At 40.4% G+C, this 19,569-nt stretch overlaps 1 protein-coding gene across 2 annotated transcripts in view; it reads right to left on the bottom strand.

Moving 5' to 3' along the window:
• The window catches only part of GABRB1 (gamma-aminobutyric acid type A receptor subunit beta1), a 146,551-nt gene that overhangs the window by 38,433 nt on the left and 88,549 nt on the right, over positions 1-19,569 (bottom strand). For both annotated transcript variants that reach the window (XR_010071124.1, XM_063335223.1), the window contains exon 5: positions 5,716-5,798. Coding sequence is in view for 1 of the 2 variants with exons in the window: in XM_063335223.1 (XP_063191293.1) it covers positions 5,716-5,798 (83 nt within the window). In the remaining variant the exon portion in view is untranslated. The remainder of the gene's footprint in view (positions 1-5,715; positions 5,799-19,569) is intronic.

The raw sequence follows: 19,569 nt of genomic DNA, 5'->3' as shown, positions 1-19,569 counted from the left end.
CTGGAAGCTGGTGCCACATGGGTTACACAGTATAAAAATGAACAAACCCACTGTCCAGTGCTTTGAAATGGTCTGGCAGTGCACATAGCGCACAGTATCTCTCTAGCGGTGAGAGATGCTGCTTGCTGTTACACAGGCAGTTCCAGGATTGCTTAGTGATTACAGCACCACCTTCCCTGGTCCGTTTATTTAAGGAACACTTCTGCCCTGGGGTTTATTTAATTCCTGTCTCTCCCAAAATTGAGGTAGATAAGCCTTTCTTTAAAAGGAATATTTTTTAACCAAGAAAATGTTAACGACTTGATTTTCATCCTAGCTCTTTGAAGATTTGTATACTGGCACAACAGAAAGCTGAATCGCTGAAGTGCGATGCAGGAGCTGGAAGAAGAGGCTGAGGGTGGGAATCTCATAAACTGGTCCCATCATGGAAGAAAACGTCACATGCCGAATGCATGTGGGACTAACAGAGAGGCAGTAGTCACCACGGTTATCACCTCTTTATTCACCCTCTCCACTCTGCCCCCTGGTAGCTTTCAAGGGGATTAACAGGTACTACTAAGTGCTGAGGACAATTGGCTCACTTGTACTCAAATGCCTAAGGGAGAAGTAGGCAGCTCTTCAGAACCCTGTTCTTCTGCCAGGTACATGAACAGCAACTTTCAAGGGTTTTAGACATGCAGGGAAGAAAAGCTGTGGTGCATTAGAAGGTATATTTTAGGTGGAGAGTAATCAAAGATGCCAGTGCTCCTGAGACATCTACTACCTGTGGGCTTTTGGTAGCTGGTAAGCATGTTTGTGCTTTTGGGAAGTCGCGCAGTTGTTAGGAGAACTCACCTAAATACTCATGAGAAGTAATGCACTCTGCCAATTTTTGGCCTGTTTGCAAATTGTGAATAAAGATTGTGTTGATTTCTTTGGATCAGCTCAACAAGTATTAACAAATCAACATACATATATTTGGAGACATGAATCATTTATAGCGAGTGTTCAAAAGGTCTGAAAAGCAATTTTCTTTTGGGGATGTGTAACTGGCCACATGGGTGATATGGTATTCTCTCATCCCTGATTGTGTTAGCATTTTAATTGCTTATTCCTTCTGATGTTCATTTTGATTCGTGATGAGGTCTCAGTGGTAGTATCTCAGTCCATTCTCACTGAGCATTCATCCCTGCAAAGCTTTGTTTATGTGAAAGCCTGGGAATAAAGAGGTATGAGCCGGCCAAGTACCAGCCTAGTTTCATTATTTGGGCTGCTAGCTGACAAATGCTCATGTAGTTTGATCAGCTTTAGTCATGATTGGGCTGGAGACTTCAAATCAACTATCTCCCACCAAATAAATTCCAGCATGAATTCAGTATGAAGGCAATTTCAGTTTAAAGTCACCCATTTTGATTGCTGTGGTACTGTGCGTATATATATCCATTTCCTCTGCTGATCAGGTAGAAAAGTTACTAAAGAGATGTGTTATGCACTTTATTTTGAAAATTAAGAAATGAGTCCTTCTCCAAATGCATCCATTCTATGTCCTGTTAAGTTTAAGCTGGAAGATGAGCAGAGCAGCAGCAAGCAACATCAAGAAAACCGTTTTGTGCCAGAAAAGGCAGGGAACTGCAAGGCACAAGGATGAGCATGACAACTATGTGGCTTAAGGAGCGGCTCTGGAGGTCCCGTAAGGTGGTGGATTATGAGACTTGGCCAGAGTTTGCACTAGCAGAAAGTAACTGGGGAGATCAGTAGGGTGGTGGGAGGCACTGGAAAAGAGGTTACGATTCCCTACAGCCTCTGCTTCTCAGGAATGAGAAGAAAATGTCTGTATGTGTGTGCCTACTCAGGGGTGTGGGTTTGTGGTGCTTCAGTCAGCTTAGAGCAATGTAGGTACGGATGGGGCTGACTGAAAGCAGATGTACAGGGAAAGTTAATGCATATTGGTCTAACATAAATATTCTTGTGTTATGTGGACCTGGCCCAGCTTGCCACGCTACTGCGCCTGTTGTGGGGTGTTTATTATGGTGCATAACCAGTATGTCCTTCCAGAGACTTGTACATGTCCAACAGGGAACAGAAAATAAGCTATTGCGGTGACTCGGGATGGCAGCTACTGAGGTGCTTCATGGGGAGCCTTGACAACACTATCTCCCCGCTTCTCTTTCTGAGATGTCTGCCTGCAGTGGCAAAACGCTAGGATCTTAAAAATAATAAACACCATTTTTGAGTCTCTGAAGAAATAAATGAGCAGGTTCTGCTCAGACAATGCTCTCTAGTAAAAATAATTTTCATGAAGCCTACTGTGAGTGTTTACTTGATTGAAATCTTTTGCTGGTGAAATAAAAGGTTTGTTGTTTTCAACCTGGCAGAGAATTTCTAAAATCACTATAAAATGACATTCCATGAAAAGGAGCAAAAGCAAATAATTCTTGGGGAAACATTTCAAGATTCTTACCAAACAATTTAAAATCTAAATGAAAAGCTGCACCTCCAGCGACTTATATTAAGGCTGATATTGATTATGCACCTACAAAGAAACAAAATACTTCATTATGGAGAGTAATTTTGAAGGTATGTGCCCATTTCAATGCTTTAAATAAAGCAACTTTCTGGTGCCATCAAGTAGAAATTATAAACAAGTATAAACATTGGGCTGAGAGCCCATCTTGTCCCTCATCAGTGCTCTAGAGTGACTATGCTTTTTTCAGTGCCTGACAATCACCACCTCACAGATATGTTGAGATATATTACATTTATGCGTATACAACTGAGGAAAACCTCTTCAGTTCAGAATAAATTGAAATCTTTCCCAGCAACACTTCCTAAGGCTCAAAGTGATTTTGTCTTCTTTGGTTTAGACTCATTTATTTTATATTTGTGTTACAATACTATTAAACTATTTATACATGAATATTCCATTGTTTTGACACTGTGAAAAGTTTTTATTTGTCAAATCTAAGCAACTGAAGACTAAGGGAATCCTTTTGGAAACTGTGAGGTTTTGGGGAGTTTAACCTCTTTTCAGTCCACAGAAGAATCTTGTATCATGAGTTTCTGCACAATGAACATTGTACTTTCAGGACTTCTGAGAAACTTTTATTTCCTTGAATGTGATGTGCTACAAACAATGAAAGTGTTGCTTTTGCTGATGACATAGGTATTAGGAAATTATTTTTCTTAATCCTGCATCAGCTTGTGTCTCTGTTTGTTTAGCACTTCAAACTATCCATCAAAGCAGAAGTTCAAGTGCTAAAATTGTTCTTTCTCTGCAGCAAACTGAACAGTGTGTGGGGAAATCTGCTGGTCCTTTCTAGAACCTCATACTTGAGAGAGAAGTATTATTAAAAAAAAAAAAAGATCGCTTAACTCTAGCAATGCAAGGGTGGTAATGTGAAAAATGGAAATTCTTCTAAAACTGTCTCCTGGTTTGGGGTGAGCAAAGCCAACCCTCGGTTCAGTGACAGGCCCTTGCGCACACTTGTTGCCATGGCAGCCGGGGTCAGCTGACTCGGGTGTTTACCCTGTGGAGGGGTCACACCTGTGGACAGGTCAGGTGACCCCAACTGACCAATCAGGTGTTCCATCCCGGCTGCCTGCTCAGTATAAAAGCTGAGGGACCCGAGGGGTCAGGTTGGCTCCTCTCCTGGGGTTCTGGCCTGAGGGCTCTCCTCCTTTGGATCTCCTCCAGTGGGCTCTTCTCCCATGGGCTGGTTTTGTTTAATTTCTTTATCAATGATCTGGATGAGGGGATCAAGTGCACCCTCAGTAAGTTTGCAGATGACACCAAACTAGGTGGGAGAGTTGATCTGCTTGAGGGTAGGAAGGCTGTACAGAGGGACCTGAACAGGCTGGATTGATGGGCCAAGGCCAACTGCATGAGGTTTAATAAGGCCAAGTGCTGGGCCCTGCATTTCAGTCACAACAACCCCAAGCAATGCTACAGCTTGGGGAAGAGTGGCTGGAAAGCTGCCCAGCAGAAAAGGACCTGGGGGTGCTGGTGGATGGCCAGCTTAACATGAGCCAGCAGTGTGCCCAGGTGGCCGAGAAGGTCAACCGCATCCTGGCTTGTGTCAGGAATAGCGTGGCCAGCAGGAGCAGGGAAGTGATTGTGCCTCTGTACTCAGCACTGTTGGGGCCTCACCTCGAGTACTGTGTTCAGTTCTGGGCCCCTCTGTACAAGAGGGACATTGAAGTGCTGGAGCGTGTCCAGAGGAGAGCTACCAGGCTGGTGAGGGGTCTGGAGACCAGGTCACATGAGGAGAGGCTGAGGGAGCTGGGCATGTTTAGCTTGGAGAAGAGGAGGCTGAGGGGAGACCTCATTGCCCTCTACAACTCCCTGAAAGGAGGTTGGAGAGGTGGGTGTTGGCCCCTTCTCCCAGGTGAATAATGACAGGACCAGAGGAAATGGTCTGAAGTTGTGGCAGGGGAGGTTTAGATTAGGTATTAGGAAGAATTACTTTACTGAAAGAGTGGTCAGGCACTGGAACAGCCTGCCCAGGGAGGTGGTTGAGTCACCATCCCTGGAGGTGTTTAAGAAGCATCTAGATGTGGCACTTCAGGGCATGCTCTAGTGACAGAGATTGTAGGGGTTTGGTTTTTGGTTTTTTTGTGTGTGTATGGTTGGACTTGATGATCTCAAAGGTCCTTTCCAACCATGAAGATTCTACTACTGCTTCTTCGGTGGCTCTCTGTCTTCAATGACTGACATCTGAGGAGGATCCTGTCAGCTCACCTGCCTTTTGATCCTGGTCAGTGTGTTCCAGTTCCCATTTGTCACTGAGTCCAATCTGGAACTTCCCCAGTGCCTGCCAGTGACATTTCCCTGGGAGCTTGGTGCAGTTTTTGTATATTTATGTATATTGTATCTATTTCATTATTTCCTTTTTATATTTTATTATTAATATTTCATTAAAGTAGTTTAGTTTTTTCTAAACTCACAAATCTCTTTATCTCTCTTCTTTCTCTCCTTGGAGCGAGAGGTGGAGGAGAGCATCTGTTGTCCTCTCATTGGCCAACCCAGCCCAAACCACGACAAACTGCTGCATTATTTTGCCTTGGACTCTATGTAGTCTTAACCAGTTTGTTTAGACAGACTGCTCTGTGGTCAGTGGCAGCAGCTGGTTTCACCAATGACAGAATAAAAATCCTTTTAAAAAACCTTGATAGGATTTCTTGGAAGACTAGCATCATAAAAAGTATAAAGACTATGTTAATGACAAAAATTTGCAAGGGCACACCTCGATCCTGTCCTCATGGAAGACGACGGCAAAGCTCTCATTAACCTTGGTGCAGAAGGATCTAGTTGTTTTCTTTTATAACCTACAAGTGTTTTCGTAAGAGTAATTGATCAATCCTCCCACAACCATGTAGGGCAGATGTTAATCTTGATGTTAGAGATGAATGCACTGAGGTAAAGTAATTCATTCAGGTTCTGCAGTGATTAGGCACTGAAGATGGACAGTGCTCCGCTGTCCTCTGGTCTAATCATCAAGAAATGCTTTTCTCCCTTCCTCAACAAGAGATTTTGAAAGACATCTTACAAGCTTGGATCAACCAATATTCTGAATTAAACACATTTTGACTTATGTATTATAGAAATATATTGGGTATATTCAGTGTGCAAGCTCACTGGACAGAGTTTTGAACAACTTGCTCCTGTTTTATCTAACCTGTGAATGTCTTTCAATCCACAGCTGTCATTTGGCCAACCCTCTCCCTCCAGTAACTTACAACTTTCAATTTCTAGTGTGCAATTTTGTTCATCCAGAGGATATCTGCGTAGATCCATCATGCAAGCAGCTGTTGTTGTGATCCTGTAAGAGAAAAGTGAAAAAAATGATGAGGTTTTCCTTGTTTGAGAAGGCAAGATTTTCTATAGTGGCTTTTCTGTTTGTTTAAATACAGAATGGTTATGCACATGGATTCCTGGCATACAGGCTTTGCATAGCTTGTGAAGCGTGATTAAATAATTTATACAGCAGAATATACTGGTTACAGTATAAAGCATCATAACATATGCTGAATATTGTAGAGCAGCATTTTGACTGAAATCTTTACGTGCAAAAGCATACAGTGTTCTGAAGAACATTTAGTGAGATTTCTACTTGGACATCTTATTTTTAATGTTCTTAATTGTTTTGGAAATTGTTTTGCAAATTGTTTTATTTATAATTCGTACTGCTGATAGCTTCCTTTTTTCATTTTGTTGTCACCTACTGCTGTTTTAATTTTGTCTGATAGATATGTGCATTTTCATCCTTGCTGTGGAAATATTGGTAATATCTGATTCATTAGTTTAATGGTTTTGTAATCAGTTTATCATTAACTATGATAATTGAAAATCATCTCTTAAAAATGGCATGATGCATTCCAGCACTTGTGAAATATAATATTGCATGGTGGTTACTTAATGAACAATGAGAGTAGCTATGATGTAGGCTGGATCTTCCAGATCATTGCTCCTTCAGGAGGGCATGTGAGTTGATATTTGGTATTCTGCTGAAGGTATTCTCCATAGCCTAAGCTCTTTGGCAAGGCAGTTCCTCTCCTTTTGTTAGACCATAAATTAGAGAGCATCTAAGCAAATATTTGCTGATAAGCCTGTGACACTTGGGAGGAAGGATGAGTGACTGTGTGAGGATAGGGGTCAAATTATAGCTTCTTTTAAAGTTTCCTTTAAGACAGACACTCATAGTGGTACTTTCAAACTCACAGAAGTGAGTTATCACCTGCATTTGCCTTTTTTTTTGTGATTGATGGGTTCTTAAATACTTATAAAACTTCTGAAGTTGTGAATGGGCAAACTTGGCTTGTAATCTTATTGGTGTCTCTCTCCCTCTCTCAAAAAATTCCTGAGAAAGGCAGATAACCTCTTTTTTTGATATGGATTGTTAATTAATGTCACAGGAACACATCTGGAGATTTTATTTTTGATGTGCTGAAAGTCAAGCACACGAACCTGCTGTATTGGGGTGATAATTCTTGCTGTCACAGAACTGACAGAATTAAAAGAAAAAAAATCCACATGCTCATGCCTTTACTGTGACATGCTTCAAATTATCCTAAGTCTACAAAATCCATCTGTCTACCTGTGTATAAGGGCCATCTAGCAAGTGCCGCTGTGAGAACTACTCTAGAATATTGTGTAAAGTACTATGGAAATGGTATATTTATGCTTTTCCTCAGGCTGATTTTTGTCATGTTAAATTGAATTGCATGTGTCTTAACGGGTTTTGCATTTGTCATAGAAAAGGTTAAGGGCTTTAGCAGAGTTAGGACTTCATTTAGTTTAGCCATGTACCAAATATACCTTACTGAGAGGCAGTAATCATTTGTCAGGTGCCTACTTAATAACGCTTAAGATCATACATAAAAAGATGCTAACATTAGTCACAGTGAAATGATTTTTAATGAAGGTTTCATAGGGTAATGCTTTGTTCCCAATTCATAAATCAGCCTCTGTGGTAATTTAGTTTACCTATATCAACCAGATTTATTTCAGTCTGTACAGAAGTAGAAGCTGACATAGTGTTTCCTGGACCACAGAGTTACAGTGGGCAGCTATTTCCTAACAGCCAGTGTATCTGCACTGCTGACTTCTGCAGTTTTGCATATCCTACATAAGCAGTAGCAATTTGTTATTCTTTATAACATCAATACAAAATAACTGTGCAGTAGTAAATAATGCAGTCGTCGTATACCTGAGATTTAAAGATTCCACATAATTATTTTTTTCCTAACATTGTAATTCTGACACCTGTATTGTCTTCTCGCTCTTTGTACAGTTTTTGGTGCGCTGGTTGGTTTGGTGTGTCTGATCACTGCTATAATCCGAGAACAAAAATGAATGTATGTTGTGTTATGACACTGCACTTGTAATTGCAGGTATGGTCAGGAATTAAATACTTGGATCATGCAGAAGAAAGATAATAAACCCTTAGTACTGGTTTCTGTTAGCAGTAAGTGATCCAAATCATAGAATCATAGAATGGTTTGGGTTGGAAGGGACCCCAAAGATCATCTAGTTCCAACCCCCTGCCATGGGCAGGGACACCTCCCACTAGACCAGGTTGCGTAAAGCCCCATCCAGCCTGGCCTTGAACACCTCCAGGGATGGGGCATCCGCAGTTTCCCTGGGAAGCCTGTTCCAGTGTCTCACCACCCTCATAGTGAAAAATTTCTTCCTGATATCTAATCTAAATCTGCCCTCTTCCAGTTTGTCCTGTCAATCTGCCTAGCCTGTCTATTGGTAATTTCTCATCCTTCATCCTTGTTAAATCACTCCTTGTGTCTATGCTACAGGGAAAGGTAAACCAGAAGCACTTAATCTATGTTCTCTGCTTCCCTCAGCTCTGTTTTGCATTCCCTGTAGGTCCTGTAAGGCAGTCTCCGTACTTTGGGGAAAGTCAAAGGTGGTGGTGGGGAGCAGCTCTCCCTGCCCTGACTCTTTTAACCCTGCTAAAGGTTAGCCCTAAGGCTACTGCAGCTCTCCGGTGCAACAGCAAGCAGTTGCTTCCAGGGAAGAGGGGAGTGACAGGGTTTTAGCTGAAGCTTGCAGACACAAGATCTGCACAACATGAGATGGGAAGGACAACTGGAGACTATTGTCAAGCAGGTAGTGGAGGGCAGCTGCCAAGAAGCCTGAAGCTTGTGGTTTCCAGCAGCAGAAGAAAGGATCCTGCTTCATCTGTAGATCCGCAGGTTTGGAAGTGGGACAGAGCCCTGGGCAGGGGGGATGACGAACAAGGATTCGTCCAAGGATTTTTCAGAGCCAGCTGAGCCTGGGCTGCCTGTGTGAATGGGAAAAGGCAGGCGGTACCTGCTGGAGGCTGCTCGCTGAAGGGGAGGGAGGCACCAACCTGCCAATACAAGGTGGTGCCTCCTAAAGCTGGAGGTGCTTGAACTTTATTGGGAATCTCAGGCTTCCTTGAAAACAGCTGCTTGTAATTGCTTCAGGATCCAGCAACATTCATTACCGGTAGTTCATAAATCTACCTTTCAAGCATTGCTTTCTCCCTCATGATAGATCTTAGCTGTGTAAAATTTTTAATGGCACTATGCTCTTGATAACCATGAAACTTGTTTGAGGAGATAAATTAAACCCAGATGCAATCATGATAATTGCTATCTCGATTAAAAAAATAAAATCTGTTATTATAAATAAAGTAAAATCCCAAACCTGTTACTGGCAGCACTTCCTCAGTGGAGAGAGTAACTGATGGCTTGCACATGCACCAGAAGCTTAAAAATGAAGACATTCAAATGCAGAATACAAGGGTGTAATGGCAGGAAGGGGAATGCAATAGTCTGAAGATAGGGCAAAGCTGCAATAAATCTGTGTTCAAGAGGATTAGTCCTGAAAATCCCTGGGCACAAGCAGTTTGTGGCAATGGTGGAATGTCATGAGGCTCTGTAAAAGTTTAAGTGGAAGGCTAATCCTACCCTTGAAGCAGAGCTATTTATATCTGAGTAAGATATGTGCTTCTAGGCTTTCCATTTTTATATGTTTTAAGTTATGTATTTTTCTGGTGTTGGGGCTAATTTTTTGTTTGTACAGTGTTTTTTACCCTATTATCCTTACACTCTTTAGATTCTTTTGAATACAAATGATAAAAATGGCATTATGCAAAGAAGACAAATAGTTAGGTGGAGATACGTCATTATGCAACTTAATTTCATTGATGTCAGTACTCAGATATTCTCAGATGAAGTGAAGTCTGAACTGTTAACAGGTAAGATAAATAACATTTGCAAAAAAGCAAAATTATATTGTGTTTTTTTTTTCCCTTAGTTATGGCTTGGGGCTCAAGTTATCTGATCCCCTGCTTAGCTTTTATTTTGATGTCTGACTCGCTGAATACTGTATTCTTACTACATAATCAAGTGGTTTTTTGACAAAAAAAAAAAAAAAAAAACATGAAAGAAAATACTGATGTCCAGTATCTGCAGAACTGATTTCCTTAAGTATCACTGTCAGAGGATTCCCTGCAAGGCAGCAGGTCTTGTAGGAACAAACAGTGAAGTCTAATATTTTGGGTTAAGTCAGCAGGGGCCAGTTAAAGTAAGCTCAGAATGAGTGCAGGAAGTGGAGCTTTGGTTCAGTACTTAGAGAATGTCATCAAAATGCTGTCAAAAAACTGTTGCTCAATTCTTGAAGAAGAAATAGAAGCAGTGTTTAAAACAGCAATGACAACTAAATGTGGAGATGATCAGAGCTAAACAATGCAAATTCTGTTGTGAAATGTTTCCTCCATTTGGAGGACAGGTATCAAATTTTAATATGCTCGTTCTTTTTCTCTCAGTCAACACACCATAAATTATAAATGTATATGAATATATGAACTGGGGTGGACTAATTTTTTTCCCCTTAAAAGCAAAATAAAATCTTCAAATCAAATAAAGAATAACCATGCTTCTCTTAACCACTGCAGAGCTGGGGATCTAGTACACACTGGGAGTAGACTTTCATATGCTAGGTAAAACATTGCTTTTATTAAATCAGTGTTAATTTAACTTCAGTTGTATCAGGGAACTAAATCCCATAGCAACTGTTTGACATCAGAACCTGGTCCCATATCCCTGGTGTAATTGGCCTAATTTTTATGAAACTTGGAAGAATCTTGATGTTTAAGATTTAATGGGATGCTTTGTAGGGAGAGTTATTGAAGGAGTAGTGGAAGGCAGAGAAAACGTACACTTGAAGCCAGAAAAATGTACATTAAATCTGCAGGATTTTTTCTCTGTCCATGCCTGTCCATGTACAAGGTCTACAGTTGTCATGCCTGCTGACGCTGTAAATTTCCAAGCAAAGCCCGAGCGCTTGTCCCCGGGAGAAAATGTCACTGAACCTGCAAACATGCCCAGCTTCTAGTGCTTGGAAGAGCCCTATTTACAGGAGGTATATTTGAGCGTTAGCATTATTTGGGTTGGTATAATGTATTTCATATAATGTAGTGTGTACATGAGAAATCTGTGCTTAACAGTCTTGCTTGTCTGGTCAAATTCTATTAAAAGACAAGTTACACATGTTAGTAAAATTGGGAAGGGCTAATAGGTGATAAAATAATAACGCTTTCACAGATCTCATTAGAAATTGAGAGAAAATTGGAATATTGGGTCCTGAGCCAGATGCAGTAAAAGATTTTGATACTTAGTTTTGCATTTGAGTACATTATCATATAGAAACCATATTTTTTTAAGGTTGGAAAATGATTATAATTTGGCTATATATTTTTTCCTTTTTTTTGGTTGTTGTTTTGTTGTTTCTTTTTACCCCCCACAAAATCAGTAAGAAATATATCTTTGACTCTAGGGAGAAAAGCTGTCAACTGCTGGGTCACTGCTGTAGACTACGTACATTGAGATAACACTCAAGCTTATAAGGAAAGATTTTGTATGGATTTAGGTTAGCAAGTGCAACACACATTTTCTTCTCATCTTGCTCAGAGAAACAGAGTTGCATAAACATGGAAAAAATAAAAAGAATCTTGAGGAACAAGTGTGAAGAGAAATATACAGCTCAAAGAGTTAAAGCTGTAAGCAAGATGGGAACAGGGTCTAGCATGAGAAGGGACCAACAACCTTTGTTATACCAGTGACTTGTTATAAAGTGACTTGTTCTACTTAAGTCATACAAAGATGAGGCCAGGAAAGATGTGTCAGACTGTAGGCTTTCTACTGTGTTTTATTGATATCCCAAACTGGTGTTTTCTTGATTTGCTTCTCTCTGGTCTTTGTTATTCATTGAGAAAAAAGAATCAAAAAAATGGATTAAAATTCACAAAGAAGAGAAAATGTTGGTTTTTTTTTTTTTGAATGTGGAAATCCTGTGATGTGCCTTTCTGAAAAAGGTGTATATTTATATATGCATGTAGGTATATGTGTAAATAAAGATGCTATTTATATTTTGGATTAAGCAGAGGGATTTGGATTTAACACACTGTAGTTAAATAAGCATTAGGTCAAACCTTTCTCCCAAGATGGTATTAGAACTTTGTTTTAATTATTTTAGGCAGAACTGCCCAGCCAGCCAGTGGTGCTATGGCGATCGGTCACCATAACCTACAGTGCAGCCAGCTTCTGGCTGGGCAGGAGCTGACCTGACATATAGTCTGTGTCCTGGCTGTGGCTCCCACTGTCCTGCCAAATTATTGCTTCTTCCTCCCCTGCCACCATGATTCCTTTCATAGAATCATAGAATTGCCTAGGTTGGAAGGGACCTTTCAGATCACAGAGTCCAACCATCAACCTAACTCTGACAAAAACCATCACTAAACCATATCTCTAAGCACTACGTCTACCCATCTTTTAAATACCTCCAGGGATGGTGCCTCAACCACTTCCCTGGGCAGCCTGTTCCAATGGTGATAACCCTTTCAGTGTAAAAATTTTTCCTAATACCCAATCTAAACCTCCCCCGGCACAACTTGAGGCAGTTTCCTCCAAGTCTGCCCCTTTAGTTGCCCACACTGAATCTCAGATGAAATCCAAGCAGTGCAGCCGTAAGGTTAGGAACCTCAGGTACCAAAGCGATGAGCAACCAGGGCAATAATATCTTGAGCTAGCATAGCTGCAGCCAGAAAGGGACACGTGGTCAAATTCTGCAATGCCTTTCAAGGGCTGAAGCATTGTTTTCAAGATGAAAAAAGCTGCAGTGGTCAGGAAAAAAACAAACGACCTACTGAAAAAATCAGAAGAATTAACTATAATAGTACTGCTGGCTGGTGCTGTAGTACAGTAAAGGACTGGGATTCATGCTGAGACCTGGAGGAATCATTCTGAATTCGTTGTCTATCCCTGTGTATCCAGTAGCATTCCTGAGAGTGAATACACTTGTCAAATGTAGAGGAGGAATATTCAGTTTTCTCTGAGGTACAAATACAAATGTATGTTTCCAGGCAAAAGACAGGCACGAAAAGTTAATCTACAGGGTGGCAAATCAATCAACTGCATTGGCTTGAAATAATGTTAAAAAAAACCCCAAAACCCCTAATAAAAACATTACTGTCCCTACTCTCTTTCCATTTGTGTATGCTCGTCTCCCCAGAAGCTTCCGAGCTGCCTGCTTGGGCTGCCGTGCTGTCATGTAGCTCTCCTGAGACACTCCTTATCCTGTTCCTTTTACCCCTCAGTCATATCAATGTAACAGCAGAATTTGCCTGAGTTCATTATCGTTCTCGTTAGGTTGGTGTAACATGGATCAGTTCATCGGTTGGGCTCACTGCTGGTCCCCAAAAGTGGTTAAATGGCATTGTCTTTGAAGAGAGTACTGATGATGAAGAACTGATGAAGGCAGTGCTGGCACACAATGAATTTTGTCTATTCTGTTGTCAGTGCTATGCAGCAGCGGATTGTGAGGTCAGCCTGTTGACGGTAAGCTGCTTGAGCTTTGTCTCAGACAGAAGTCTGGAAGAGTCAGAATGCAATTCTTAAATAATGTTTCCTGTCCATCTCGGCAGTAGAGCCTAATCCTGTGGGATGCATTCAGTACGTCTTGGGCAGGGGCAAGCCACTGATTTACCGCACAGTGTGACATCCATCTAAGAGAGAAAAAATGGTTTGTGTGTATCTTTATGTGTCCAAATGGTTACCAGGTCTGATGCAGGAGATGCTGGTTTGCAGTAAGCGTGTACCTGGTCTTATTGTTGTGGTCATTTCTGATGTGGAAGAGTTGGGGAAGGCACGTAGTGGGAGAAAATGCCGGTAAGAAAGTATTTTGCTTTGACTGAATTAGAAACTTCTAAAATCAAACCCTTAAGCCAGATACGTACTTTTATTTCGGTTTAATACAGTGTCTCAGAAGTAATTCAGAGTAGAGTAAAGATGAATGACTTGCTAGAAAAGATCTAGAAATACTAAAACCCCAAAATCACTAAAATGTTACAATGTAACTTTTTAAATATTAGCAGGAAGCTCTCTTTCTTTGATGCTTGTAAGCCACATTTCAGTGCAATGAGAATTTTTACCACACAGCTAGCTATAAACCCATGAAAATAAATTTCATAATATAAATCCCAAGAGAACTATAACTATACCAGGGCAAACAAGATACTTCAATAAAAAGTGCCTGAGAGTTGGCGCTGAAATTTACTGCAGAAAGTAATTTAGTTTGACAGCGCAAGTATGTTGCAAGCCAAAAAGAAAAAGAGAGTGAGCCAGATGGGAAGTGCTTAGGATAAAGGAAGGTCCAAGAGGGAAGTAAAGTCTGATAGCTGGTTTTCAATATGGTTTTAATAAAAAAAAGTGGTGCTAAATCTGTAACTTTTTCAGTGTCTCTATACAAACCTTCTAAAAGTGACTAAATGCAAGAAGAGTGATGTTACTACTGAAATTCCTAGATGGAGGTAATATCCACAGACTGAAATACCTTGCTCAGGAGGGAATAGAGGTCTGCTAGATGGCAGCAGTGATGTTAGTGTCATCTGGTATCTTCATCTTTGTTTTGTTGTTGTTTATTCCCAAATAAAACCAAAGCAGACACCAAGATGTGTATTGTGTGCGCGTGAAAGAAAGACATGCACACGTTCAGATGTCTCCCCTTCTTTGGCAGAAGAGGAATCTAGGCAACTTCTTCCACGCCCAGCTTGGTTTGTAGTTGGAAGGCTTCAGGATGTGTTTGGTCAAAATGACTGGCAAAAACCACATTGTTTCTGGGATCAGGCATGCTCCTTATTGACCCATTGCTATCTAACTTGTCACTAAGGAAGCTCTTCCTGGATTTTGGAAGAAGGGGTGGGGGCTGGAAGAGAATGCTATCATTTCCCTGTAGGTGCCGTGGGACTCTTCAGGAGCTGTGACTTCTCATGTAGCTTCTACACGTCAATATTACCGGTATCAGTGCATCTCAAGCAGAAACCTGCACTCAGTGGGGGAAAGGTACAGAAGCAAGGATCAAAACAATTTCTTGCTTTCATATTTCTTGCCTTCATCTGATGCTGGCGTGTTGGATTTTCCAAGATAGGAGAGTCTGCTCCTTTTCCAGCAGTTGTAGCTTTACCAATGCGCTGGAAAAATGGGCCAAAACCAGTGGCTTCAGTACTAAACAAACTTGGCTGAGAGACATAGAGATCTAGTGGTTTTAAATGAAGAGAAATGAGGTATTACAAGCTTTCATGGGTGGCATAGAAACTCCTTCATAGTTGAGAAGCTTAATCCTTTCTTGATTTTTGTGAAACACAGGTGAGAAACAGAATGATTTTAAATGTGGTGTGTCCTCTGACTCTCTGTTATGCAGTTACTATTACTAAAACCGCAGGTTTTCAGCCCTTATTGTTGGTTCACAGCACCTGTGTGGGCGAGCAGAAAGGGCAGGGCTCTGAGAGAGTAACTGGGAGCACCTGGGGAGGTACCAGCCTCTTTTCGTTGGTTGTGTCTGGCTCAACGTCTAGCAGCTTCTGGAAATGTGAACTGAATGAGGAGCTGCTTTGGAAAAAAAAGTTAGAAAATACAAGTGAGTGCTATGCTTCTGTGTTTTTTGTGGAAATGGGTGCCTGACCAGGCTAAGTGTCCGTTTAAGATGTGAAATCCTAGGCTTTTTGCTGAAGGTAGGTGAGCCCTGCTTTTTTTTTGTTTATGAGGAAGAGGGAATTAGTAACTAATCAATTGCAGAGAAATTTGATTTTAGATTTTTAGGACTTCGTGGTCCTGTGTTGTTTGAAACTACAGTCCCTGCTCTTAGGAGAGTGCAACAGGGAGGGAATGCAGCCTTTTCTATAGAGTTCTGTGGAGAAAAGAGGGTAAGAGGCAGGAGGAACCCTGATGCAAAGGAAAAGAGGCTTCCACTTGAATCTGTAGTTAGTTTTATGGCTGCACTTCTTTATAATGAGCTCACCTATGAAATCTATTAATGACGTGTATCACCTAGGAGAGATTGCAATAGCAGCAGTAAGCGGCTTCCTACAGCATGACATTGTGCTGCTCTATGCTTGTAACTTCCTGCCAGACCTAATACTCATTAAAACATACTTTTGCCACTCATAGCAAAGATCTCAAATTATCAAGCCTTTACAGATCACCTGAGCAATTCTTAAGATAAAGTGTGATTGATTTCTGAAGGTTTTTCTCATGTCTTTGGTATTCACTGTTTTCCCATGTTCTCCCATCCTGACCAGACAGTAAGTACACCTCATTTGTTCTAGATAGGTAGCTGAATGTGGAATCTAGTCAGCGAAGCTGGCAGCGTAATTATGTCTCGATACATACGTTGTAAGGAAGCTCGAGTGGATCTGAAGAAGCTGAGCTGCTGCTGTTAATCAGTGCGGTGACTAATTTCGTTGGAGAACTGAAAGTGAAATGAAAATCTGACACTAGAACCTTAATGAAAGGATCTTTGCATTTGCCAAAATACTGACCCCGCTGGCACTGTAAAGTGTGAACAAAGGAATTGGATTGCCATTTTGCACACCTCTGACATAGGAGGAACTCTGATGTGATTTTTGTCTAGAAAACTGATTGATGATCCTAATTGGAAAACAAGATAGATCAGAGAAGAAATTAATGTTTTCATTGCATGTGGCCCAAGACTGATTCTGTGACGGTGAATCAGTTAAAGGCATGTATTACTTCAAAGAGATTTCTAGTTACAACAGTTTACTAATTCTCATAACTTTTTGAATGAGCATAAATTAATTATAACATTGAAACAAACTTGGGACAGTAAGGTGTTTCTGTTATTCCAGTACAACTTTTCTGTAGTTCTTACGCCTTATTTTTCTTTGTGAATTGTGCTGTTGTGTCAGGTAAAACAAACATAGGAATAAAAATTGTACCCTGCCATTCATTTTAATTTGAAAACAAGATTTGGGACACAGCAGGAAGGGAAAGATCTTTGGGTTGTTGTTTGTACTACTGCAAGTACCATCTCATGATATTTCTTTCATAACCTGATCAACATCTCCTCTCGGTATGTCTTTTGCTGGGTTGTCCTTGTTAAGCAGATGTATGTCCTTTCCCAGCTGCAGCAGCACTAGACAAAGAGGTTACCATCCTCTAATTTATCCCCCCCTTCCCTGGAAATTAAAATCCATTATTATCTACTGGCAGAGCTACTGATGTGAAAACACCTGGAATAGTCTTTGTGAATCTGTATTTTGTTGACTGGTAGTTAAATTGGGTAAGGCGATAACTAGCTCGTAGTTACTGAAATAGGTTAGGAGGTGTTCCCTAAAGCAACCTTAGTTAGCATCTGGAAGAGAGCTGTCATCTGTAGCAGAGAAATGGTGATGGGTAACTTGGGGTAGGCTGGGAGACGCCTTTTTAAACCAGCACAGTGTGAATTAGGAGGGAGTTTACATATGTGTGAATGTTCTGTCTGAGCTTGTCCTTTTCACCCAGTTCTTCATCTGAGCTTGCATAAAATGCAGCAGGTTAACACGCCCCAGAGGGCGAGTGGCTTAGTTATACTTAGAGCATTTAGTTTCTCCTGGCTGCCAACACTGATGAGTCATGTGCAGATTTCGTCTGAGTGGGTCACATCTTTGAAAAGAAGATTGGGTTTGTGCCAATGAGATATTTTTATCCTAAAAGATCTGTTAACTAAACCCAATATTGGTAACTTCGAACTGGTAGGGGGTGGATATTTTGTATTTGAATGTTTTGGGGGCAATATTTTCACCGTTTCTGTCTTTTAGTAGTGCTAATTGTTTTACAAGGCATGCAGCAGTTGTTTATAACAAAAAATGTCTTATGGGGAAGAAAAAGGTACAAAAATTGCAAGTAGATCTAAAGCATAATATGTTTATTTAACTTCACTTATATTTTAATAGGGGTGAGAACAACTTGCTCCAATGTTGGAGCTTTGTCTACTTTACTTGGTTTTAGACTTTCTTTATATTAAAAATGTAATTTCTTTTTACTTTTAAACAATGATATCCTTAGTGCTCTCTTATATTCACAGAATACTACATGCACCAGTGATCCAGCAGACTGATACGTAGCTGTGTAGCATCTTGAATGTACAAAATCTGTCACTGCTTCTCTGTAAACTGAAGATCCTCCATAAACAGAGCATACAGGCTTGTTATAAACAGTGTTATTTCAGGAATTAAATATATATTTCATAATTTAAAGAAGTGTGTATGTCCTATGGGTAATATACTTGTATAAAGGCTTTCCCCATGATATTTTGGAAGACTTTATTTTGTCTATTTGCTTTCTTTTCAAAATTTTTTTAAGTTTTTTTTTTTTTTTAATTCCAAAACATACACATTGCTTTCAAAAGTGTCATAAAAAGATTGCCTGTTCATCCGAGTTAGGCATTGAAAATCTGCTAACTATTCTAATTTCTTCTTGGCACAGAACACTCTTCAAATGGATGAAATACAGGACAGACAGAGAGGTGGATCTGTTCAAGTTAGGAGAGGAGAAGGTCCAACTAAGTACTTAAAGTTCAGGTTGTCCACTCCGTGCCTCATTATGCGGTATAAAAGTACTTTTTGATAATTAGCATTTTATAGGGCTGGCAGGTTGTAATTAAAACGGTGCCAATTTGTATGTGAAATCCAAGAAGCGGTTTCAATGGAATCTCATGGTACCTTTATACATATACATTTTGACTGTAGAGCTGCGTTTAGGGTACTCGCATAGAAAGGCTGGCTAGAGAATACTTGATTTATGACTAAAATCATGAAGCTTAGCTCCCTTCTGAATGGTGGTGTGAATATATTTGGCAAGATGACATGCACTTATGAAATGTGAGGAAGCTGGATGTTATGGGAACGTGGGGATGTATTAACTATTGGCTCTTCCCGCAGAGAGAATCAAAGCCTTGATAAAAGAAATAGAATGAGCGGGTTTTACAAACCAAAGCCATGAGCTGAATGAGGGCAAGGCTTGTCTTCCTCAGCCCCTTAAACACGAGGACAGATGTTTCATGTACTTTTGAGTTTCCTGGCTCAGGCTCTGGTGTTGCCCTGTATCAGGCCGCCTTCTCACCTTTCTCCTCCTGCCTCGAGTAAGCTTTAATTTTTTGCAAGCTTGGACTTTGCAGGCTTTTGTTCTCTCTTAGAAACACATCTGCATTTGATTTTTTACAAATAGCTGAGAGATAATTCCTCACAGTCAGTATCTATTGTTGTGCCTGTTTCTTCCATCTTTAGCTTTAAGAGCACAGTATGATAGACTCTGTTTAATGCTGCTGCACCTTTTATTCATGGCACGTTCACAAGGGCAGAATAATAAGCAAAAAATCTCCATAGACGATAGAGATGCGCTTTACCGTAATGTTAAAATACTGAATTAAGACTGAAGCTTATATGAACAGACAAATTCTTTTCCACTTAAGTTTTCTGATTAATTAAGGACAATTTTCAGATAAAATCAGGTTGTTTATGGCGTTTAATTCTCACTTTGTGTTGTTTTGTCACAACCTTGCTGTGTTGCATGGGTTCTTGGAGCCCCAAGAGGTTGTTGGGTAATTTTACTTGTTTTTTTTTCTCCTAGGACAAGAGAGAAATACAGTAAGATACTGCTGCTTGACTATCGTATTTTATTCTGGATTTCATAGTTAAGCAGTTTTTCCCTGAGATGTTCTATTGGGGGTAGCCATAATAAATTACATGGGTATTCTTTCATCAAGGTAGCTAATGA

This window comes from Chroicocephalus ridibundus, chromosome 5, assembly GCF_963924245.1.
Source record: "Chroicocephalus ridibundus chromosome 5, bChrRid1.1, whole genome shotgun sequence".
Taxonomy (NCBI): domain Eukaryota; kingdom Metazoa; phylum Chordata; class Aves; order Charadriiformes; family Laridae; genus Chroicocephalus; species Chroicocephalus ridibundus.
This window is presented reverse-complemented; position numbering and strand designations above follow the sequence as displayed.